The sequence below is a fragment of the Polistes dominula genome, unplaced genomic scaffold (genome assembly GCF_049000335.1).
Source record: "Polistes dominula isolate Pdom_NZ unplaced genomic scaffold, Pdom_raw_medaka contig_32, whole genome shotgun sequence".
Lineage (NCBI taxonomy): Eukaryota > Metazoa > Arthropoda > Insecta > Hymenoptera > Vespidae > Polistes > Polistes dominula.
This window is the reverse complement of record NW_028300880.1, coordinates 333,727-357,815: the sequence shown is the minus strand read 5'-3', so window position 1 is coordinate 357,815 and position 24,089 is coordinate 333,727. Positions and strand designations below refer to the sequence as shown.

Here is a 24,089-nt window from a genome sequence, read left to right as displayed (position 1 = left end):
TTAAAGTTTTCCTTTTCCGCAAAAAGTTCACAACATTTTTCTCGCATCGTAACGTTCTTTTCTTCGAGCAATTTTAATCTAGCTTTGATATTTTCTAAGGAAGTTACATTAGCGATTGAAATTCGTCGATCCCGAGCTGATTCGCTAACAATTTTTCTCATTTCCACACTTCTCTCTGCTGCAAACGCAGGTTGGTCATCTCTACCTACGCAAATTTTCTTTTACTTTTTCATTATTCTTAACGTTCAATCAAATATTTTATTTCTCTCCTTTCTCTTTTTTTATTTTTTTTTATTTTACAATTAGATCGAACTATGAATAAAATTGGAAAGGATAATAATTCTATAATCAAATAAACTGAGATAAAAATATAAAGAACAATGAATGAAGAACACCTAGGAACAAAGTGAGTAATCTCTGTTATTATATTTTAATGTACTATAACGAGAAATGAAATATTCAGTTATCTCATCGTACGTTCTGTGAATGTAGCTCAATATTATTACAATTTATCGTAGTGTTGTTAAATCGAGCCTCTCCAGATGTATCGGTGCCGGTCGTGCTTTTGCTGTAATCCATCGACGTCGGAGTGATCCACCCAGCTGTTGTATAACTTCCTGAAAGGACGATAAATGTACTCCTTCTGTGTTTGAACATCGATTTTCTTTGTGGTGAGATTTATATTTTCCATAAATAGATAATACGGTTTTTAGATCAAAATAATTAGTATGATTTTGTTATATTTTATTTAAGATGTGTGTGTGTGTGTGTGTGTGTGTTCTACATTTATATGATAATTATTTGACTTACAATAAGTCGAATAATTGTCAGAATTAATAGAGAAATGACTCAAAAGATGGATTTAACATATGAATTCTCTTCGTACCTGTGGTGTACATTTCAGTACAAGGACTACGAATATTCGGGGAATGTATATTAGAATTATAATGATCATAAGAACGTGGATTATCCAGATGGTACGTCCGATCCAATCCACGATCCATCGATCGACAATTCAAGCAAGACATCTTGGATCTTTTCTCTTTCCGACGACTACGTTTTCTTATGCAAATTTGATATTTTTTTCGGCTGAGACCCAATTTCTTGAGATTCCTCAACAGCAAGAAAGGAAATTACTATTTTTCTGTTTTTTTGTCTTCTCTTATTTAAATTTTTACATATTACAGATAATTAATGCAATAACAATTGTCAGTGAAAAATTAATATTTTCTTAATTGGACAAAAAGTGTCTTTTTACTGTCTGAAATTTATCATCATTTTCTTTTGTTCTCGCTAATTTCAAATCGTACTTGAAAATTGATCTTCATTTCAATTAATTAGTAATGTTTTTGCAATAAGAAACAGTCTGTTTTCTTTTTCCTTTAGAAATTTTGTCTGAATATATCTTTATAAAAATCTTTGCACAATTACGACCTTACGTCAAAGAAAATGAAAAAAATAAAATAAAATGAGAAGCGAAAAATATAATTCAGTTTCTATTTGACTTGACATCAATGGCAGTAATTGGATTTTACACGGTTGTCGAGTGTGCTAGGCCGTAAAAGAGAATGGAAGAACGCGATAAAATTTTATTTCACTGACGAAAACGAATACACGATTCGTTGTTGATTCTGACTTTTATTTTTTGCGAACTTGAAAGTATTTGAAAAAAAAAACAACAACAAAAAACAAAAAGAACTTTATAAAATAAAAGAGGAAAGGGGAAAAAGACTTAACACGTGATTTTATTTTTTTTTAAATGAATTCATGATAAGTCATCGGGAATATATTTTTATTGAGAGAAAATATATTTCTATTTGATCATTGATTTTATTCTTTCAGTGATATTTACAAGTTTTTACTATTGTCGATGGAGAATTCATTACACATTCATAATAATAAATTATTATTTTAATTACGATAATGAATTATGAATAAATATGTATATATGTATATATAATAATGGGATACATTGACAGACACAAAAGCTGTGAAACTTTCTTTACATATAATATTATTATTATTATCATTATTATTATTATGTAAATTTATATTTATTATATATATATATAAATAGGTGTATGTACACGTTCGTATATACGTTCGAGCATTTTATTTTCCATCGAATTTCACCGATATATATATAGATATATACATACATAAAAAGCGAAGAAAACGTCGATTTCTTATTTCTACGAGCTTGCTGCGAAATATCAAATCGATTTTCTTCTATCTGTATATATTTATATCTATGATAGATATCATGTAATTGTGAAATATTCCCTTTCCTCGTAATTGTTTTTAAGACATTCTATGTCTCACTCATTTTAAGTATGTTACTTTTTTGTAATTACCTTCGATATCTCATTCTCCTTACATTAAATTTATTTACATCGTCATTCATTAATTTTATCTTCGTATTTTAAAGAATTGGAGCAAGCTAGTTTCTCGATTTTAAATGGGTGAATAAAAATGAAATTTGATCCTCGTACGAGGATCAAATTTCTGTCGAAGCAATATAAATGCACGTAGGTACGTTTATAATTGTACGTCCAAGTTTAAAACAGAGATGGTTGCACGAATGTAGTAACGTAGCAATGCAGTTTTATTATTACAAATTATTTGTATCGTGCTCATTAAAGTGTTGTTAATTTTAAAGTGAAATCGCGAAACAATTACTTTTTTAATGATTCTTCTCTCTGTATTTTTTTCTTCATTAGCTCCCTTTCTCCAAGAATTTCAACTTTAAAGCGCTCGTAAATGTAGGTCGAAGCCTGTACACGTTCAAAGAGACAATTTAAATGACGATGCGAAAGAAAAATAACTTCTTTTTTGTTTTTTTTTTTTTTTTAGATATTCTCGATAAGATATCGAAAGGTAGAAAATTAAAAGTAATTATGGAATATATATTTTTCTACGAGAAAAATATTTCTATACTGTATTGTAAATTCAAAGAAAATCTAATTGTAATGATTGTATGGCGATCGCTTCGGTGATTTATTATTTCTAACAGTAGTTCTTTTTTTATTCAAAGAGTTTTTTTGTAAAAAGAGATCGAAAGAAGTATTTACTTTAGAATGAAAGATGCCTTAAAGTGATTTATTGTTAAAATAAAGCCGAGTTTGCTTGCTCGGGTAAACGAAAGAATTGGTTGATTGGTGGGTTGCAAGTAGGTAGGCTGTTCAAGAATTTTGTCGAGATTTTCTTTGAGAGTTAGAAAAAGAAACATAAGTAAAAATAAAAGTTTCAAATATTATTTCTCTTTCTCTCGGTGGATCTTTTAAACAATTTAAACCAATGACACCATCACGTGCTTTCTCGAAGTTGTCGAGTGCAGCATCCCTGGTCCACTTTTACGAGATGAATGTGCCGTCAGGGACGTCGTCACTGTCGTCCTCGTACTTGTGGTTTTAGCACCACCGGTGCCAAAGCAGTGATGTGGATTTGCAGTGCACCATCCCGAAACCCAGGAAATCGCCTGCATGTTCCTACCGAGCAACAGTTGCTCTTTACAATTTTTTTAACCATTTTTATTTATCATTTAGAACATTCTTTTTTTTATAGAACATTCTTTTTTCTATAATTTGTAAATTGCAGCATTAATCAAATTATATTTTGCAATTTCGACTAACTCACCGTACATTTTTGCAGAATGGCGTACTGAAAAGACAATAGATGATGGGATTGGCAGCGGAATTCAATGGCGTTAGACTTTGTATAAAAGTAGCTACTGCAATGTTCGTCTGGGTTTTTGGTACGTGTCCGTAAACTTGTAGAAGATCGAAGATTATATATGGACTCCAGCAAAGGATGAATACTGCAATAATTAGAAGAATTGGATTGGTATGGTAAGACAATGATTTTTTCGTCAATTTTAACGATACAAATAATATGATAACAAATCAATGATTTTTTTAGTGATCGATCTAGTATATGGTACATGTGAATGAAAAATAAACTCTTCTAATGGCCACATGTTTGGATCGTGATTCAGAATCCTGATAGCCATTCCGATTGTATAAACACTTTAAGAATGTTCTCGTTGAACGAACTGATTGTATTCGTTCCCTTTTAATCCAATTGGTAAATGTAGTTACTGTTGTTTCGAGTGTTCATAAGTACGTTTGAAATCTGGCCAGGTCATCGATTTTCCTTTTACCTTTTTTTCCTTTGGAATACTTTTTCTTCTTTCATAGTTAAGAGACAAAAATTGAGGAATGATTTTGTTGTTTCTTTATCATTTATCAACTCTGTATCATCGCTCTTTGAGAGGAAAATTTCTCACTTTGGGAGAATATCGAGGGTGTCGTATCGACAGATCCCATCCTTGGACTCCTCCTTTACGCGAAAGTATCGTCGTCAGCTAGAAAAGAAGAGACCTCCAAAAAGACCAATCGCAAGAAGCGAATCTGATTAGCCCGAGCGATTTCTCGTACGCGTAAAATTGTCCCTGGCAAGATAAAGGGGGTGGAGGTTGAACGATGTACGTACGCGGGCCTTAGAAATCGAGATATACAGGGTGTCCTAGATAAAATCTAATGATTCGTAACACTTTACATACATTTATGTTGTATCTTTTATCTTTTAAATTAATCGAAATATCAGTTAGGAATGTTTAATTTTGATTTGTTCTACTTGATCTTTCGATCTTTTTTTTCAAATTTATCGAATCATCAACCACGTTTACTGTTCGTTATTGTATATTTATTTTACTAGGAGAACGTTAGTGTATTTTAAATTCATACTTTGTACGAGACACATTTATATTCCTCGACATCTGTCTTTTCAATGTTCTTCAATGTAACTGGAGACAATCGTATATTCAACGGACACACTGTATATTGAAGTTCCAGGCGTATTTTGCTCTCTTCTTTCCAAACCGTATATGGATGCTGGGAAGAGAGAAAAAGAACACTCGCTTATCTTCTTGTGGCCACGTCTTTTACGCCGTGCAAATAAAACGGTTCGACGATATTCGTGCGAGCAGGAAAAAATATATAGCTATCTATAGGGAAGTGTGTCGCATGGGAGAGAGAGAGAGAGAGAGAGAGAGAGAGAGAGAGAGAGAGAGAGAGAGAGAGAGAGAGAGAGAGAGAGAGAGAGGGGTTATAGCTTTTTACTGTCGAATTCGTCGAGTCACTTTTCCTCCAACTTTCGAAAGAGCTCCCTCTAATCGTACACAAATTCTATTTCATTCTAGAGCTTCTTATTTCAGTCGTAACTAAGCAGATATTTCTTGTCAAACCTATCACCATCGATCATTTGAATTTTTCACCGAGCCTACGTGATAGAATACATCAAAAAAATCTCGGAAAATAATATAACTCGATCGAGTTAACTTTTCCATTTACTCCATTTAATCCCAGATCTTTGTCGTTAAAGCCAAACTTTTGGTCAATGATAATAATAATAAAAAGTCCAGTCGTTTATTCGAAGTAGGGAAAAGTTGAAACTACTTACCAAACACTATGACAAAGGTCATCTTAACGGTCTTGATCTTTGCTCGTGGTATAAGACCCCTGGACGAAGCTCTTCTGATATCCCTGGTTGGACCCTGACGTAATGCGCTTCCTTGTGACCATATCGTTGCTACGATGACCATATAACAGCCTCCTATTATAAGGGTGGGAGCTATGAACAGGGTAAAGCTCACCAAACTCATGTAAATCCTCCATTGAATCGGTGATCCCAAGTCTATCCAGCATTGCTTCATTCCCTTCAAAATAAAATCAAAAATCGCCATGTATTTTTATTATTTTATCCGAGTAGAGAATAAATACACATATATTTTCTTTTCTCATACTTGTATACGTTTCTCCTCGTAGAGAAAGATGATGGGAGTGCTGAAGAGTGCTGAGAGACTCCAAGCAACCACCACCAACACTCGAGCTCTCCACCCTGTGTGTCAAATTCTTCACCTTACAAATCTTTATCAACTGCTACTATAAACGATAATATTTTTCATACGAAGAACTGGATATTGGATTGCTCTCTAATTAACTTCAAACACGTCTATAATTAAAGTAAAATTCTGCTTACTTTTTATTTGATCAGGTTTGATTTCAATATTTATTATACGATAATTGTTTATCTTATGTCAAGAAAATAATATTTAATTATTGTTTTAGAACATTATTATCGTGAAGAAAAATCGAAGAGATTTATCATCGACTATCGATAATTTAATAATTTTATTGAAGAGGAAAGGGTAAATAAGCAAATTACTTTACCTAAATTGTATTGTAAGAATATACAGGAATAGAGAAGAAAAGTTAAAGGTTTGGCAGGGGTTCGACGTTAACTTTTCTTATCAAAGGATTAATTATAATTAAGTTTACTAACAATGAGTTAAACTTACAATTAGTTTGGCAGTAAAATTGCATTATCTCTTGCATGTTTTTGCCCTAAGTTAACGGAATGAAAAGGCTAATGATGAGAATGTTACTCGTATTTCAGAACATTTGTTTAATGTATTTAACATTGTATTTTCTAGTCGTAAACGTGTAAGTGGTTTTCTTGTTTGGACGATTGAAAGTATCTTTCTCTTTCTGTCTCTCTCTCTTCATTCGTGTTTTTTTTTTTTTTTTATATTTGTGTCTACTTCTCTTCCCACGAGAGTTTATTTGCGCGAGGTATAATATCAGGATGAAATGAAGCGAGAATAGAAAAGGGAACGGATTAAATCTATGAGTTATTTTGACAAGAGATTATTTGGCTCAAATATTTTTTTCCGGTTAAAAGAATATTTTTATCATCGCAAAAGAGTGAAAAATGTTAAACGATATGAATTTGTTGATTTTCAAAACGGATTAGAAGAGTCGCGTTAAAGAAAATAACAAAGTTTAAAAGGTAAAACATCCTGTATATTATACGCACGTATACTAAATTACAACTATATATATATATCTTTTTGAAAATCGGCTTGGTGGTTGGAAATGATTTCTCGGTCGACAGTAAATATAAAGTCTGAAAAGAGGAAAGCTTGCGACTGACTGGCGACCTTTAAATTACAGCTTTTTCTTCTTATTCCTCTGTGTCTGCCTCTTCGTCCAGCACACCACTCTTTAGTGAGCTTTTCTCTCGAGAATAACGTGAAATGTGTGTACGCGTTTGCTGCCTCGGCTTTTTCGAATACAACTTCAAAATGTATAAGAGAGGTAGAGAGGTAGAGAGAGAGAGAGAGAGAGAGAGAGAGAGAGAGAGAGGGAGAAGGAAACAAGAGGTATCTTTGAGCTTCTTCTACTTATCCGAGGTAACTCTGTATTTTATAAGTCATAAAAATCTTACTTGGAGAAGATAGAGGACGAGATAGAAAAGGAGAAAATGCAAGGTGTTACCGATCCAGCAATTTACTTCTCTTCTCGAGCTTTATCGTTATATTTCTCTGTGTACAATGGTCGGACATCGCAACTCACGATTATTTTTATATATTGCAGGTACAAAAGGATCTTCTCGACACTATTTCTATGTTATATCGTATATATATACGATATTTGTTTCAAAGTACTTGTAGTAAATTCGAAGAGAAGCTTCGTTCTCCATTTACGAATTGTAGAAGAGATTTTGGAAACCTCATGAAACCTCTTGATAGAGATTATTATTTATCTTAGTATGCTAATGATTATTATAACAGCAAACAAAAATATACTCACAACTTCCTGAAAAGTTCATCGGTCGAGTAATAGCATCGTATCTGTCGATCGATAATGCAACCAATACATAAGTAGAACTATAGGTAACGACGGCTTGCATAAACCGAATGAGTTTGCAGGCAATGTTTCCAGCATGCCAGGTGACCGTAGTTCTCCAAATTATATCCGTCAGAACTGATATCAAACCGACTAAAAGATCTGTGAACATAGATGAATAGTTAAGTGGTATGATTCATCGTAGTGCGTTATTATTAACTGCTATCCGAGTTTCGTCCACTTCATTTCCAAACGAATAAATATACAGACCGATGTAGGTGACGTCATTACGCAAATTCTTGAAATAAACGATGATACTAAAAGAGGAGAGAATTAGAGGCAAGGAAACGATTCCTCTTTATACTTTTTCCCTATCATTTCGCAAACGTTTTACTTCGTAATAAACCCTTTTTTTCTGTTTTAATCTCATAGAAAAACAAATATATTTTTGTACGTGTTGTCAGTCATACAAATATTCTGACACATTTTGAAATTTTTACTAAATATGCTCTATGAATTGTGTAAAGAATTTTTTAAAATACTTTCTTATAATAACAGCCATGACTAGAATAACATATCGTCTACATTCTCATTCAAATTGAATCGTATAAGGCAAACGAATGAATAGTTTTTGTGTAGTTTCTTTTGCACGTGATAAGAATTGTTAAATGTATATTCTACATTTGTTGTTTTATATCTGCGGGTTATGTCTATGAAATATTCTCGACTGAATGAATCTTCTTTCAATAAGATTTACCCTTGTTAGAAATATTTATTTTTCTAACAAAAAATCGTGCACGGTGAAATGAAAATGTCAGATTCTAGTCGACAGATTAATTTGCAACGCAAGAACCAATTTGATATTTTATCGAATATAGATCAGCGAGGAAATAATAATAAAAAAAAAAGAGAACATAAATCTTTTCAGTGTAAAATGAATTTAACAATGTGAATGTTCAATTAAAATTCACAGTCATTAATTCTTTTTTTTTGTGGTATTTAAAAAAATATATTTTTCTAAGAGTTTTCTATGAAATTCTATAGATATGGTAATAATATACTAAAATAAACTTTGTAATTGATTTAGTTAACCTGCGAAAGCCAGTTGCTTGATGAAGAAATCCATCCGAGATTTTCGACGTTTACCCAACAAGAGACCAGCTAGAACAGCAGTGTTACCAGCAACGATCACAGCGAATAGTAACCACAATAATGTAAATTGTTCGGTCTGCAAACAGAGGAAAAAGAGATCATGATAAAAGATACGTGAGTTAATATTTATGAATACTTAATATGTATTTTTTGTATTAATATAAAAGAATATATTTTATTAATTGTATTATTTTAGTTAACAGAAGGATTAACGTGCTTCCTGCGATATTTTAAATCAGTCATAGAAATCACAAATGTCAAGAAGACTTCTCTCTGTTTCTTGACGTTTTTCTCAAGAAAAAAAAAAGCTTTAACAACTAAGCGAAAAGCACGGCGTCGAGAATTAATAGGCGACATAATGTTCGTGGCAAATCCAGTGTTGTTGTACTTGAGAGACGACCGAGAATTATTACAATCGTCCCTCCTCGAGAATCTCATCTATTTTCTCCGTCGTAAAGCGAAACGTACGCTATTTCGTCGTCTTCGTCGTCGTCTTCGTCGTCGTCTTCCTTCTCGTCATCGTATCACCAATTTTTCTTTTTTTCGCCTTTTCTTAAGGCTCCTCAAAAAATAGAAAAAAAAAAAGAGGAAGGAAGGAAGAGATAGTCGTCATTTCAACATAATTGATTTGTTTGCGTAGGTGAGCAACGACGAAGGTGCTATTAACCAACTTCTCCTCCTTCTTCTTCTCGTACTTGACTCGATTCGAGTTAAGATATCGCCCCCTTCTTAATTGCTATGTCATTCTCATAAATCACATGCGCTATGTGCTACGACTACCACCTACCTGTATATTTATCAGTAGGATAATTACGCGCTCGACTTCTTTCCGAAATTGCGATGAAAAGAGACCAAGAGTATCTTGTTTTTATGTAATTCTTTTTTTCTTTCTTTCATTTCGTGACAAAATTATTCTCTCTCTCTCTCTCTCTCTCTCTCTCTCTCTCTCTCTTTTGATTTTTTCCTCGACAAAATTTATTTTCACCATTTTTTATCTCTTTCTCTGGTCGTCAATATTTCTAATGTTATTGCAAAAGGATGTCGGATCGTGTGAGAAAGTGGAATTTTATATAATCTCGTATATATATACATATATATATATATATCTATATTGTAATAAAATAGAGGCTCGTTATTTTGATTATTATTTTATATAATAAATAAATAGACAACGAATTTATTAATTTAGCATTGTTAATAAGCTAATTTTACTCTTTAGTATTAATCAACCAAATGCAATATGCGGCAGGGAATAAATTCAATTTAATTTATGATTTAACATTATAAGACTTATGTGATATGCATGAAGTGCATTCATATATAGATATATATATGTATATATATTTTCAGAGTCAGAGTGTTCGCGTTCTTTGAAAGGTTGGAAAAATTGTATTCCTCGGTTTATTTACTTAATCGCTGTGAAAATAGAACGCATCTTCGTGTTCCGGTATGAAGAGCATTTCTGTTCTTTAAAAATAATCTCTCGTAGAAAGAGCAGTCAGTTCTTAAATCGTATCATGCGAGTTTCTGGCAAATATAGTATATTCGCATGCATGTATGATGTACATAGCTGAGATAAATCTCATTCATCCGTTCTTTTTTTATTTCGCCAAATTACTTCAATCCGTTAATTGTTTTTGTTAATTGCTTTTTTTAATACTCTCCTACGTTTCACGAAAATTTTATATATATATATATATTTTATCCTTTCCACGAAATATTACAGATAGAAATGATTTCAAAAGATATCTCGTTACTTACTGTTATATAGAAATCAATACTGACAAGATCAGTCTGTCTCCTCGAATGGAAACTCGTACGATAATACTACTCTCCTAGAGCGATAGCTGTAAGCAACGTTAGCGAGTACTAGAAATCAGTTCGTCCATTACTCACTCAAGGAATAACAACTATAACGTACGATCGTGTACGCGTATCGTTGATGGCAGTTACGAAATTGCAACGTTTCATATATCTATGGTGTATCTATGTATAGATTTATATACGTAAGACACAAACGTATATTGATCTAAAAAGTATCGAATTAGAGCAATTGTAATTTGCTATAATACTTTCTTAAAACAATCTACTCTATAATCTTTAAAATGCATGACTAATTTTCACAGACGTACAAGGAATCGTTTTCTTATATAATTTTTTATTATTTCCAGGGATTATCATAAAGATTTGAAAGAATTAATGTTTAATAACGAGTCTACAAGTACACATACATCATGCTTTGTGGAAAGGACATATAAGCAAAAACGTAAACGAGGATTGATGATGATGATAGTAGTAAGAGTAGTCCAGTGATCTTCTTCAGTGTACGTCATCGTTGAAGGTATCGTGTGAAAGACGAAGGTGAAGAAGGGGATCGAAAGGGATCGTAAAACATCCTATTTACGTCCACGAACGCAGATTACACCCCTCGGGAGTATAGGACTAGCCTGTGGCGACAGTATTTTCTTCCAAACGTTAAATTATCTAGCTATCTTACGACAAAATATCGTCGAATCGACGAATCTCCGCCCGAATGAAATACTCTCCTGGCTGACATTAATCTTCTTCTCTTTCTTCCTTCCTCTTTTAATCTTTTTTTTCTTTTTCTTTCTTTCTTTACCACACACAGACTGGCCTATTTCTTTATGAAATTATAGGAATTAAATTGATCTCTCTATGATTTTATTAAGTAAATAACATTTTGTACAAGAGAATTTAATTTTATTACATAGTAGATCACTAATTACTAGCTATTATATTATGCTCGACAAGTGCTAGAAAGATTAATTTGTTAAGAGAATATTCGAACGAGGAAATAGAATTGTACGTGCGAAGTAAGAGTAGAAAGAGAATTGTGAAGAGAAATTGAGAGAGTAACGAAGCAAAATGCATCGATTATTTATACTCGTCATTTGATACCAAAGGAGGAAACGTTGAAAACGACTACAGATGTAAATTTTCTAGTTTGCAACGTTCAGAAACTTGGTGAAATTTCAAACAACTGGAAAGTCGATTTTAACGTGACAGGATTCTTGCTTAAGTGATCATAGAAACTAGAAATAGGAAATCTGCGATGAGATAGAAATGTAATCCTGAAGGTAATAAATAGTAAGCAAAGGTTTCCATGAAAATCACATTTTATATTGTTAACAAATAATGTCGTACATTTTTTCATGTTACTTTTCGATTTTTCTATTGAAAGAAAAAGAAAGCGAGAGAGAGAGAGAGATGGTTGTTTTAATTAAAAATTTTAATGAACGTACACGTTATATGAAATTTGTACGAGCATGCATATGACACACTACTTTTTCGAAAAAGAAGAATAGTTTTATAGATTCATTTAGGCGCATGGTTAGATTCATTTCAGAAAATTTGACATAACTTTTGCTTGTTAAATTATTACAAAATTTTATAATTTACGTATTAACACTTCCATCTTTCAGTGAATATTACAAAATACACTTTAAAATTATTTAGCACAAAATTTGTTTATCGTTTATCGAGTAATTAATGCGCCCCTGAAACTAGAAAATTATTCTTAAGCTATACAGCAAACCAGTTCTTTGCAAGAATTTCATTTCTTTACAGAATACTTCGTTAATTGTATACAGGGTATTGTGTTAATCGAACTCGACTATTTCCTGCATTTTCTCTATTCTCAAACATGTTTCTCAACTACTCTAATTACTACGTTCTACCGTTTATTTGCGATTTATCGGGTAAACAATTCTCTTCAACATATATTTTTTTTTTATTTTCACATTTTTGTTTTTTTACGAGAATGTAATTAACTTTCCTCGTGTTAATTACTTAAAGAAAACAAAAGCGTTAGACCTGGTTTTATATCTCGTTAGCTTCTTTAACAAACAGAAAGATATATGTATATGTATAATAGTTAATATTTAATATTTATAATTAATAATTAATATTTATTGTAGAATATTTGAAACTAAGAATGTATAAGAAAACTATCGAATTGTAATAGTAATCGATGGTATAGATTAATTCACTAGACAAGATGTAAGAAGATTTGTCTATCTTCCAAAGTTTCTGTATATAGTTCAGTAAGATAAACTTATCTTCTTTTCTACCGCACGTTCAATCAGAAGAAGTTTGGTATCGACTTGCGATTAAGTTGAAAGCTTATTGTTAGTTACGATGAAAATGCTAATATTAAAAACTAACAATAGAAAATAGCCTTCTGTAATCAAAATTTTACTCCAAGCCGAATATAATTAATGAATAGAAATAAAGAATAGTAAATTAGAATTTTGTTGTCTTTCTAAATGGAATGCTAATAAGATGAAAAGAATATTTTTAATAAAATAGAAATATTTGTATTAATTGATATAAAAAATGTAAGCTTTTATTTTGTTGTCCTCTCTATCTTAAATTTGAATATTTGTCTTTTTTATTTATAAGATTTCAAATCTGGAATATTAAATGCATGCTAATATATTTATTTTATTTTCTTTCTTCAAAAGAAAATACATTTTCTACAAATCTACATAATATTAAAATAAATTAAGTTTATGTTTTGATTAATGTTGTCTAAAAAGACGGAAATGACGTATATCTAATTTCACACGCCATTTGTTTGAGAGAGAAAATATTTTAGCTTATTAGTGAAAAAAAGGTAAATTTATTAAGACGATACTAATAACTAAAATTTTTCTTTATTTTTTTCATTTCAAATTTTATATAATAAATTATATTTTAATGCAAAATTTTAAAAAATGAATAATTTGTTGCGCAAAATATTTGCATTTCCGCTACTAATTAGCGAATCGTAGGGGAAGAAATGCGCTCATTGGTCAACGGTTTCATTTCAACTTCCTCTCCGTTAAGTGATATCATGGTGTTAACTGTCCGCGTAATTAAAAGTTATAACGTTTTTTTTTAAAGAAAAATGTCTTGTGATTTATATCAATCGATAGCTAAACTAATAATCTTTGTAAAGTTGCAGTATAAAATAATAATATTATAGTGTTTAAAAGATATTCGCCAAAATAAATTTGGTTCTCCATTCCGTCATCGTACGGAGCCAAGACGTTGCATATCAGCCAACAGTGTAAAGTGGTAAAATATTTTAGTTAATTCATTAAAAAATAATTATTTATCTCTAGGACATTGAATATTAATATTAGGATTGATTTTTTTTGCATATATATTTTCTTTATTATATATTTAAATTTTAACGGAAAAAATTTGTATTTCGCAATAAGTCCACTGCGGCGCTACTGTGGGGGGAAGAGGAGGACCCCGTAGTCAACGGTCTTTTTTTGAATATATCGTTATTCGTTAGGTAATATCTCTAATTAATAAAAAGTAATAAGTTAGTTTTTTCTAATAAATAATTTCTTCTAATATATTAATCGATAGTTAAATATGTGATGTTCATAAGGCCGCGTTTATAAATCAGTGTATTATGGTGTTCCTAAAATATTCGCGAAATAAAAAAATGCAATCTGTGTTAAGTATATGTCGCCATTTTGTTAAAATTGTTGAAATCATTCATGATTGCTATTTTATATGCATAATAATAATAAATCATTATAATTACATTACATTATAATTATTTAATGATAATGAAATTAGAAATTTACTTTTTTTGTAGTTTTTACAGGTTTGATAGAAGCAGAATCATCCATCATCGTGATCGTGGGGCAGGATGCTCATCGTGCAAAGGATCAGCAATGGTACGGGTAAGTAAATTTATCTTTTTGTCACTAGTTTTTACAATTATTTAATGGCAATAAGATTAGAAATTTATTTTTTTGTATTTTTTACAGGTTTGACAGAAGCAGAATCATCCATCATCGTGATCGTGGAGCAGGATGCTCATCGTGCAAAGGATCAGCAATGGTTCAGGTAAGTAAATTTATTTTTTTAATCTTTTCGTCAATAGTTCTTACAATTATTTTATAGCAATAAGATTAGAAATTTATTTGTTGTATTTTTTACAGGTTTGATAGAAGCAGAATCATCCATCATCGTGATCCTGGGGCAGGATGCTCATCGTGCAATCATCAATGAAGATTCGAGGTAAGAAGAATTATTTTTTTTCAATGATTCTACAATTTTTATATTCTAACAATGACATTAATTTTTATTTCTTTTTCAGACAATCATTGCAATCGCGCGCGAAGCAATGGACGCGATTGCTCGTTTAAATAAAATAAAAGTCGCGAATTAGATTCACGTTCGTCCGTTCGTTCGTTCATTCGTTTATTTCAATCCGTTCGCGTTCGCGTTCGCGTTTCTCGCTTTCAATTCGGGCGCGTTTCGCGACATCAATTTTAGAGAGATATATATGTAAATTGACTGCGTGCAAGCAGTCTTGGTATTAGGGCTTGTTCGTAAGTTTGATTTGTATTTTGAAACAGTCGTATAGACTGTTCGCGATTAGAATCAGTGCCTCACTGAAGACAACGAGAAATCAGAATAGAAAGAAGAATATAGGTAAATAAATTTATTCATTTCATTGCCAATGAAATATTTACATTTTCTTTTTATTATAATAAATTAATGAAACATTTCAATTCTTTTTAGATGATCAATGGAATTTGGCCTTATCTCAACTACCTGAGATCAACCCACATCACTCTCAACCTTCCTTAATTTCAACTTACATCGCGATCGAGTGTTTTGGAGCCATCAGAGAACTTCTTAAGTAGTGAGCGACGAAATTTTAAGTCCCTCCGGTGCTCAATCATGCCGAGGATGAAAGGTCCGAATCGGCACGAGTTACTGGTTGTAATTATTTCAAGAAATTATTGACGAGCACATGAGTAATTCATCTTGGAGTTACTCATGAATAGTAGATTATCTTTTATTTATTTCATGTACATTTATTATATCAGGATAGGATCTTCTTGTTTCAACGGTTTCATTCATTAATTTAACAGTGCAACCAATTTGTGCACTTTCATTTACACTTCATGTTTTGTTCGAGTTATTAATCTTAAAATTTCTGCATTTATTTAACTTAATTTCATCACTAAAGAAAAGTAATGTAATATTGTTTTATATTGCTTGCTTTTTAATTAGTTTATTAATCACGATTTCGATATACGATAAATAAATGAACAAGAAGATAAATTTATTCGCGACGGATAGATTCTAGCAGTTAAGTGGTGGCTCAAAGCCCAGTTCTTTCATTAGAACAGCCAACTTAATGAAAGGAGTCGTCCGAGGGTTTCTTTATATATATTTGTTAAATTCTTAAAGTCTTAAATTATTACATTTTGAAATTTTTAAATTCACTTATAATCTTTTTAAAATTTATTATAAACAATTTGTAGAGTCCTTAGTCGTTTAGATGAATTTTTATAAAAATATATTTATGTGTTTATGTCTTAATCATATTTTTTAGATCAGGATTTTCAGCTTCTAATATACTAATCCCCCGTTTCTCCCCCCTATGCTTTCTGCGTTCTCATGTATACGTGTGCCCAGGTGTTACACGTATATGTGAGAAACAGTTAGTATAGGTTTAGTTGTAATTTTGTTCTCCTATTGGCGACTGTCATTGGTTAGTGGTTGCACGGTGTACTTTGCACCTGTGTGTGCGTGTTAGGTGCGTGCATAGTACATCGTTTCGCGATAATTATTCTTATATACAAGTTATTGTGTGTTTAATCAATAAAATTACATATATAATATTATAAATATATTTAATTTTATTTCATATTTTATACGGTTTTGCATAATAGAGTTACTGCATTTATTTGTGCAAACTTTGATATACTTGTATATTACTAGTATGCAAATATATACTAGTGTATACTTGTATTTTTGATTTAGTTATATTTGCAATAATCATTAGCCTTGGCAGTCGATTACAGCATTTGGTACGTAACCCTATAAATTTAAAAAATACGCGGTTGAACTAGGGTGTCGGAGGTGCCCCGGGGCATGCTCTCTAGTTTAGGCTTTTGCACCCTGGTGGTATGTGTGAGAATCGTGGAGTGAATGGGTGGGTATAAATGTTTGCTCTTTTCAAATATAGGTAGCATACTTAGGTGTGAATGTTTATTTAATTTATAAGTAGGTAGAGAACGGAGAAGTCGCGCGATTTTGTAATTTCCACTCAGGAGTGGAAAATTTCTTCTCCGAATATTGTACAAAGTTTCAGCAATCCTTAGATTTATTGTTTTTCATTTAAATATTACTTTTATATGTTGCTGATACTCTGTACCGCGTAATATAAATCAGTATCGAACGATTCCAAAATCTTTGTTTTCTTAAAAATTAATTTTTTTTTCGAAACAGTAAAGATTACTGAATACGTTGGATACTTACTTAATTTTAAGTATATTAACGCTTTGCTTTTTACTAATTCCTACTAAATATTTCATTTGTTATATATTTATTGTAAAGATAAAAGAAAAATATGGTCGAGTGAAAAAGTAAGACCATAAGATGTATGACAATTTGTTTTGCTTTTGTTTATTATTATTTCAATTTTTTAAATGCAAAGTGTTAGTAAAATAGGTTCATCGATTAGATTAAATATCTGTTGAGGCATTCGAGTAAATGTAATTGTGTACGATCTGTGGATATCTTTAATCCATTAGTCGTCCACAGGAGCTGCGATTGTTTAGGAAATTTATTGTAAAATGCGTTTAGAAAAAGAGCCTCACAGTAGCGTTTAGGGCACGAAGAAAGAAGAGGCATTATGCCGAAGAAGGCCCCACTTAATTGTGGCTGAAGAGGCCTATTTATTATAAGCCATTTTTTCAAAGGATGCAACATATTTGTAGACCTTTCAAAAAATGACTTATTATTTTTTATTTGCATGCTTTTATTATGCTCGTCTTTAATTTTCTTCAATTTGTTCTTTTTGTTTTGTGTATTTCTGTTTGCAGGAAGTTATCAATACCAATTGATATACTTGGATTAATTGTTATTTCAAATATCATATAACTAATATGTTTTCTTTTTTGTTTCAGGTGATCTTCGTTGGATTTGCCATCATTTATTATTTTTTATTTATTTTTTTGTTTTTTTTTACGATTCTATTTAAAATTTTTATATGTGAATTCGTGCATTTCTATAACAAATAAAAACATTTAATTTTACATATTTTTCAAATATATAAAAGAGTTTTCTAATTTGTTGTACTTTTTACATTCGTATAATTTTATTAAACTTATTAATTAGTTTATTAAATTCACTACTTCAGAATATTTACAACTATAGAAATGCATACAAAATTTATTATTACAAGAATAAAATGTTAATTATTGAAATTTATGTTTCAGATGCATCAATCTATGTGTTCCACATTTTAACTTATATACAGATCGTCCATACAAAAGTTCCATCGATCCATAATGGTTAATAAACTATGGTGCGTTTTCAAAACCTTTTCACTTAAAATTGCAACTTTATATTAAAGTATTTATATAATAAATTTAATTAGGAGATAAATAAGTTAGATAACATTGTATTATTATATTGGAGAAATGATAAACGCATTGAATACGCGTTGAATTTAATGAAAAGTCAATGAGCTTGGTTTTTTAAAAATACTACAACTTCGACAAGAAGAGCGTCACCGTATACGGTGACGGGGCCCCCGGGGAAGCATGCCCGTCTCCGGTATACGGTGCCATGGTGATGAACGTATTAAATCATAAAAGTTTTATTTCTATATTATTACGTGTATATATTCGTAAACAGTATTATGCATTACTTTGACCACGCAAGTCGATAATAATTTAATTTAAACTTGAAAGGATTGTAGAACTCGGTAAATGAATATTTCATTACATTTTAATATGCACGTTAAGTCATCATTACGATCTCATACATTTTACATTATCACATGTTTAAAAGAGATCTTCTAGTGATTTAAAAAATCTTGCTAAATAATTGACAAACATAAAAATTCATTGAAATATTAATAAACTTGTTGTTTAACATAGATTTTCGTATGCTTGAGAGTTTTAGTAATACTTCGTGAAAAAGAAAACACGTACACATAATTTATACACTAACAGTATTACCTAAATAATACCTAAATAAACATCGTTATAGTTCACGAATTATCGTGTTAAATGGAAAGGGTTAAAAAACAATAACATTTTTACGATACACGTGTAGAATTTGACTTAGGGAAGACGACCGAGTTGTATTTGTCTCGAGTGTTTAAGAGAACGTATATAGAAGTAGAGATAAACATAGTTTGAATAGGTCGGTAAAAATTGTTTACAAAAGTTCTTATCAATCGTAGTCTCACAGACACCGAACGAACGGTAAGACGTGTTTCCACAAATTTATTATCTCATCGAGTAAATCATTTATTTCGAATATTTTCATTATAAAACGTGATCAATAGACCAATCGACGATTTAACGAGGGCTTTATCTAAACATTTCATTTCATTTTCTATCTTCGCAGGGTATTAAAAATTATCATCAATTTTTCGAACAAAATTCTTTCGTATATAATTCAATTTATAATTCACTGACTAGTTAAAAAATATTTGTTTCTTTGTAAAGAATCAACAAATGATCGATCTATTTATTTCTTTATAACAACAGCTGTTACAAGATATTATGAGTACGTTTTTTAACTTGCGCGTGCATTTACATTTTTCAACGTGATATTATAATTAATTTTCTTTTTTTTATTATAATTTAAATTTTAAATTACAAGAATCTAATCTTTTTTAGCTAGCTCATTTAATGAGTTTCTTTATGAAGAAATAGAAGAGGGAGGGGATGTTTGATAGAGGATTTTCTAGGATATTCTAGGATAATACTTACGACTACTATTGCGAATCTTGATTTTCGGCGAAGAACACTTTTAGAATTGAATACACGGATATCGATTTAATAAAGCTCGTTACAGTATAAGTAGATTTATGTTAAAACTCTCTTGAGAACTCCTCTTGCAAAGCTAAGGAGAACACTTTGTCATATTTTTTATATTTTATTTAATAATTCTTATATAACGTAATTGCTAATGGTAATATAAATTACATTTAAGAATAGCACTCGTTTTTTAACTTTGTCCAAATAAATAAATCGGGATAATAATAAAAATAAAAAAAAAAAGGTTACAAGATGTTGCAGTAAAAGAGAAGCTAACGAACTGGTCTTTCATAATAAATTCCTCGAGCAATCGCGAACGATTATTACTGTAAAAGAGGCCGATCAAATCACCTGGAATTTCCTTCGTCAACGATAAATCTTAGAACTAGTCATTTCTAACGCTTTTTTTTTAACAACCAACCGGTCTACGATATATTCTTTTGGATTCCATCAAATGTTCGAGATATTCGCGATTATGAACTATCGATATAAAATAATTTAAACTTTTTTTTTAGTCAACAATGTTCAGTATTTTTGGAATGATCAAAAATTTTGGGTGCAATTAATTGTAAAACGATAGAAGTTCACGTTTTATTTCGATTGTTATTTAATCGAATTCGCGGAATCACTTTTGTAAGTAAAGGATTTCGTCACAGGAAACGTAAGGATATATTGTTTCTCAAAGATAGAATTTCTAATCGAATTTCAAAGGATATTTATCTCGTGTAAATACTTTTTACATTTAAAACATTCATATTTTTAATTGAATAGAATGCAATTTTATTTGGAGAGATCGTAATATTAAAAATGATGATTTAAGTGATTTTTTTTTATTTTATATCACACACACACACACACACACACACACACAGATAATAGTAGTTCTCCCTTCTTTAGATTGAAAGATATATTTCAAGAAAAAGGACCACCATGGATTTTCCTGTTTCTCTTGACCATTTCTCCCCTTATATAGTTTATCTCAAAAATAAACAAACCATAAAGAAACTTTATTCAAATAGAATTTACTAAAAGGACTATAAGATAAAAAGAGAATAATTTTTCTTGAAATATTTCTTCAAATAATTTTGGTTTATCATAAAAAAAAAAAACTTTAGATGATATAGTTATATGAAACATGCGAGTCAATTTCCAGTGTGTGTAGGGAACTTTTAGAAAACTAATTATAAGAAATAAGTAATATATAATAATAATAATAATAATTTACCTCGTAGAAATAAAATGAATCAATCTCCTCGGTTGCATTAACGTCGAGAAAAGTTGTATTGAAATATTCCTGTATTAGAAATATATCATCGGTTGAATTTTTTCCAATTGCGACAACAACGTCATCGCTTTGATTTCGATTACTTCTTTCCTCTCTGTTCTGATCGACTACCGACATTTTGTTTTGTCTTCTTCTCCTTCTCTTTTCTTTTTTTTTCTTTTTTTTACAAAATAATTAATTCTTCAACGTTTTGTATATCCTTGAGATTTTTTATTAGACAAAGATTTTACGAACATCTTCATGAAATTTCTTTCTCAATTACTCTTCTTCTATCTTCATTTTCATTTGATTTTAATATTAAAGTTCGTGGCACCTTTCTTTCCTCTTTCTTCCAAGAAATTCTTCTCTTTTGAAGCATCTTTCAAATAAAAAAAAAAAAAAGAAACGATGAACATGTATACGCGAATACACAAACACACACACAGATATCTAACACAGAGGTTTTTTTTTCAAATATATTTTCTGCATCGTTTTATTGAAACGAAAATCTACAATCATGCACGTTGTACATGGGATTCTACGAGCCATTTGTTTTAAACATTCCTCCTTCTTTTATCTCTCGCATTGTTTCTTTCTTTTCTTTTTTGTGGATATTTTCCTATGTAATGTTCCGAACTCGATAGGAGAAAAATCGAATACATAAGAAACTCGGATTCCCCCTGTTCTGCCCTTTAAAGTTTCCTTACGTAGATAGAAAGTGTTATAACTGTATATATAGAAATATGAAGGATCGTCTGATATATCGAGAAAAAAGATCATTACACGTCGGTAATATAAAAAGAGTTCACTTATCTCGACTGGAATGTTGATAATAGAAACAAAAAAAGAAAGAAAGGAAAGAAAAAAATACGAATTAAAGATAAAAAGAGATCAACAGGTTGTTATATGAAGGAAGGATTAATTACACGAGTAGTAGTTTCGTCGTTTCGAAGCATTGTTTCGAATTTAATGCGAAACAAGAGATCCTAAAGAATTCATTTTCTTTGTCGCTAAAGTAATTTTGTCGTGCCAGATATGAAAAATACTTTTCCTTTAAACAATTCTCAACAAAGTTACAAAAAAAAAAAAACGAAGATAGAAAAGGAGAAACATTAAACAAACAAAAAAAATGAGGGTAAAGATGTCGAAGAAGGATGGTAGTTCGGTTTTCTCGTTAATCTTAAGCTCTTGAATCGTAAATCCCTTAGCTCATCTATCGGATAATATCCTTGCCACCTGTTTTTCTCAAACTTCTTTGAGAATCGATTGTACCGCGCGCGTCACTAAGGCAAAAAAAGGAAAATCCGAAGAGAAAAAAAAAACCGAGGGATAAATCTATATAGACGGGAGCCTTGAGAAAAACGAATCGGCGTGATCTCGGATGTGATTTCATCCACGTGAAATCGAATCCGTTTGATCCCCCTTTTTCTAGATGAATATTTTTAGTCAAACGATCAGTTTTTTTTTGTTATGCAGATATATCTCACTCTTGCGAATACAAATGATACCCTTGTTTCTTTGGTCGTATTGTTTTTTTTTTATATTTCTTTCGCGATTAAAATCGTAGAAGAAAATTGATTACAAAAAAAAAAAAAAAATTGTTATACATTAGTCTTTTTAGAAAATGTCGATTATGAAAATGAAAATGTGTTCACGTTTAATTTAAACAATTTAAAGGGATCGGGATCGATCGGCTTATCTGCGATACGCGCGTGTTAGACTCGATTACCAGGCATTCTCCAACGTAAATCTAATACGACTCAATTGTATTGACGTATAATCAAGCTAAACCCGCGCATTTATCTTTTACCCTAATTATTATTATTTCTTTATCTTTTTTTTCTTTTTTCAATCATTAAAATCATATTAATAATTCAGCAATCAATATCGTATTAAAGTAAGATAAATTTAAATGATTAATATGTGAAAACTCTAACTGGTTAATAAACATCCCACGAATCTGTTTTACGAGTCATCATTTTATGAATAACCAGTGCAATTGATATGTAATCTTCGCCAATTAAATAATGATAGAAAAAGACGGAGCAAATGATGGAGTAGAAAATAACGAGGAACGGAATTATCATTCAATTCAATTATGCAATTATTTTCTTTTCTGTTTTTTTTTTTTTTTTTTTTTTCAAATCATTTACATAATCTTCTTTGAAATGTTTGATCTCGATGTCTACGGAAGATTTCAATTTAGAGTTGCAATTATAGGAGGGGGGGGCGAAATGGTTTGATTGAAAGATACGTATAGAGTGGTATGGTATCTTTATCTCTCTAATTTGCCACCGAAGAATTTCAAAGCACTTTCAACCTAAATTAGAAACCGAAAATTGAGTTAGAACGAAGGAGATGATAAGTCTAGATTCATCCACGTGTGACGCTGAAATGCGATCTAAGAGTTATTTAGGTTCTTTTAAAGTGCTAAACGACGTTCAAAGTGATTATTTCTCTCATTTTCTTATCAAAAGTTTCTTTAGAGAAAAATATATTCGATGTGTATAATGTATTTACGACGGATTAATGACTTCTTTTCTTTTTACTTAAGAAAAATCTTCTCATCTCTTTCTTTACATCTCTTTTCAAATTATAATAACTTTGATAATCTTTGCTCGATAGTTTGATGTTTACAGTAATTGCATATTTCTGAGAAATGTTACTTTGATCAAAAAAATAATGAGTAATACCGTATTACCAAAGTTTCTTTGAAACAAAAAATCTTGTGCAAAATTTTTAATAAATATTTGTAATGATGAATGAGAAAATAAAACAATATAGAAATATTGTCGATATTAGATTAGAAAAAAGGGAAAGAAAGAGATAATAATAATAATAATAAGAAGAAGAAGAAAAATAATAAGAGGAACGACGAAAATTACACTAAGCTCGTACGAAACGCGAAACGCGACTGAAGGAAGAGAGAACGGTGAGAGGTAGTCGCTTCAAAAGATCGCCGACGATGACTGAATTCGCGCGCACGCTAGTGAACGAGGAAACGAGTTGGTGGGAAACCAACAGCAACGAAAAAGGGAGGGAGAATGAACGACTACTGAATCCTAGTGATCCTCTACCAACCACCAAAACTTCATCTACTTTTTGCTCCAACTTTTATTATCATCCCTTTCTTTTTTTTTTTTTTTTTTTTTTTACAATGTT

At 30.8% G+C, this 24,089-nt stretch overlaps 1 protein-coding gene and 2 long non-coding RNA genes across 15 annotated transcripts; 2 read left to right on the top strand and 1 right to left on the bottom strand.

The window, feature by feature from the left end:
* The first annotated feature begins 7 nt into the window (after positions 1–7).
* Positions 8–7,646, top strand: LOC107069806 (uncharacterized). Of its 6 annotated transcripts, none has more exons than XR_001476161.2 (7): positions 8–190; positions 307–406; positions 519–671; positions 3,652–3,843; positions 5,826–6,054; positions 6,129–6,208; positions 7,437–7,646. It is a non-coding gene; the product is annotated as an uncharacterized LOC107069806 (long non-coding RNA). The 6 variants fall into 6 exon arrangements; XR_016177775.1 differs by having other exon boundaries at positions 7,014–7,646; XR_016177772.1 differs by having other exon boundaries at positions 6,129–7,252.
* On the bottom strand, positions 1,807–23,888 carry CCAP-R (Crustacean cardioactive peptide receptor). 8 transcript variants are annotated; one of them, XM_089175776.1, is made up of 8 exons: positions 21,854–23,888; positions 20,889–21,745; positions 8,781–8,916; positions 7,653–7,850; positions 5,804–5,898; positions 5,461–5,716; positions 3,637–3,817; positions 1,809–3,488 (listed from the first exon to the last, which is right to left on the bottom strand). In XM_089175776.1, the coding sequence occupies exons 2-8, from the start codon at positions 21,063–21,065 to the stop codon at positions 3,290–3,292; spliced, it is 1,242 nt and encodes a 413-aa protein (XP_089031902.1). In that variant the 5' UTR covers positions 21,066–21,745; positions 21,854–23,888; the 3' UTR covers positions 1,809–3,289. The 8 variants fall into 8 exon arrangements, with proteins under 8 accessions (XP_015182903.1, XP_089031902.1, XP_089031908.1 ...); XM_089175782.1 differs by having other exon boundaries at positions 20,889–21,682; XM_089175787.1 differs by having other exon boundaries at positions 20,889–21,654.
* LOC107069807 (uncharacterized) lies at positions 8,815–11,683 on the top strand. Its single transcript, XR_001476162.2, has 2 exons — positions 8,815–8,954; positions 11,012–11,683. It is a non-coding gene; the product is annotated as an uncharacterized LOC107069807 (long non-coding RNA).
* Positions 23,889–24,089: the final 201 nt, after the last annotated feature.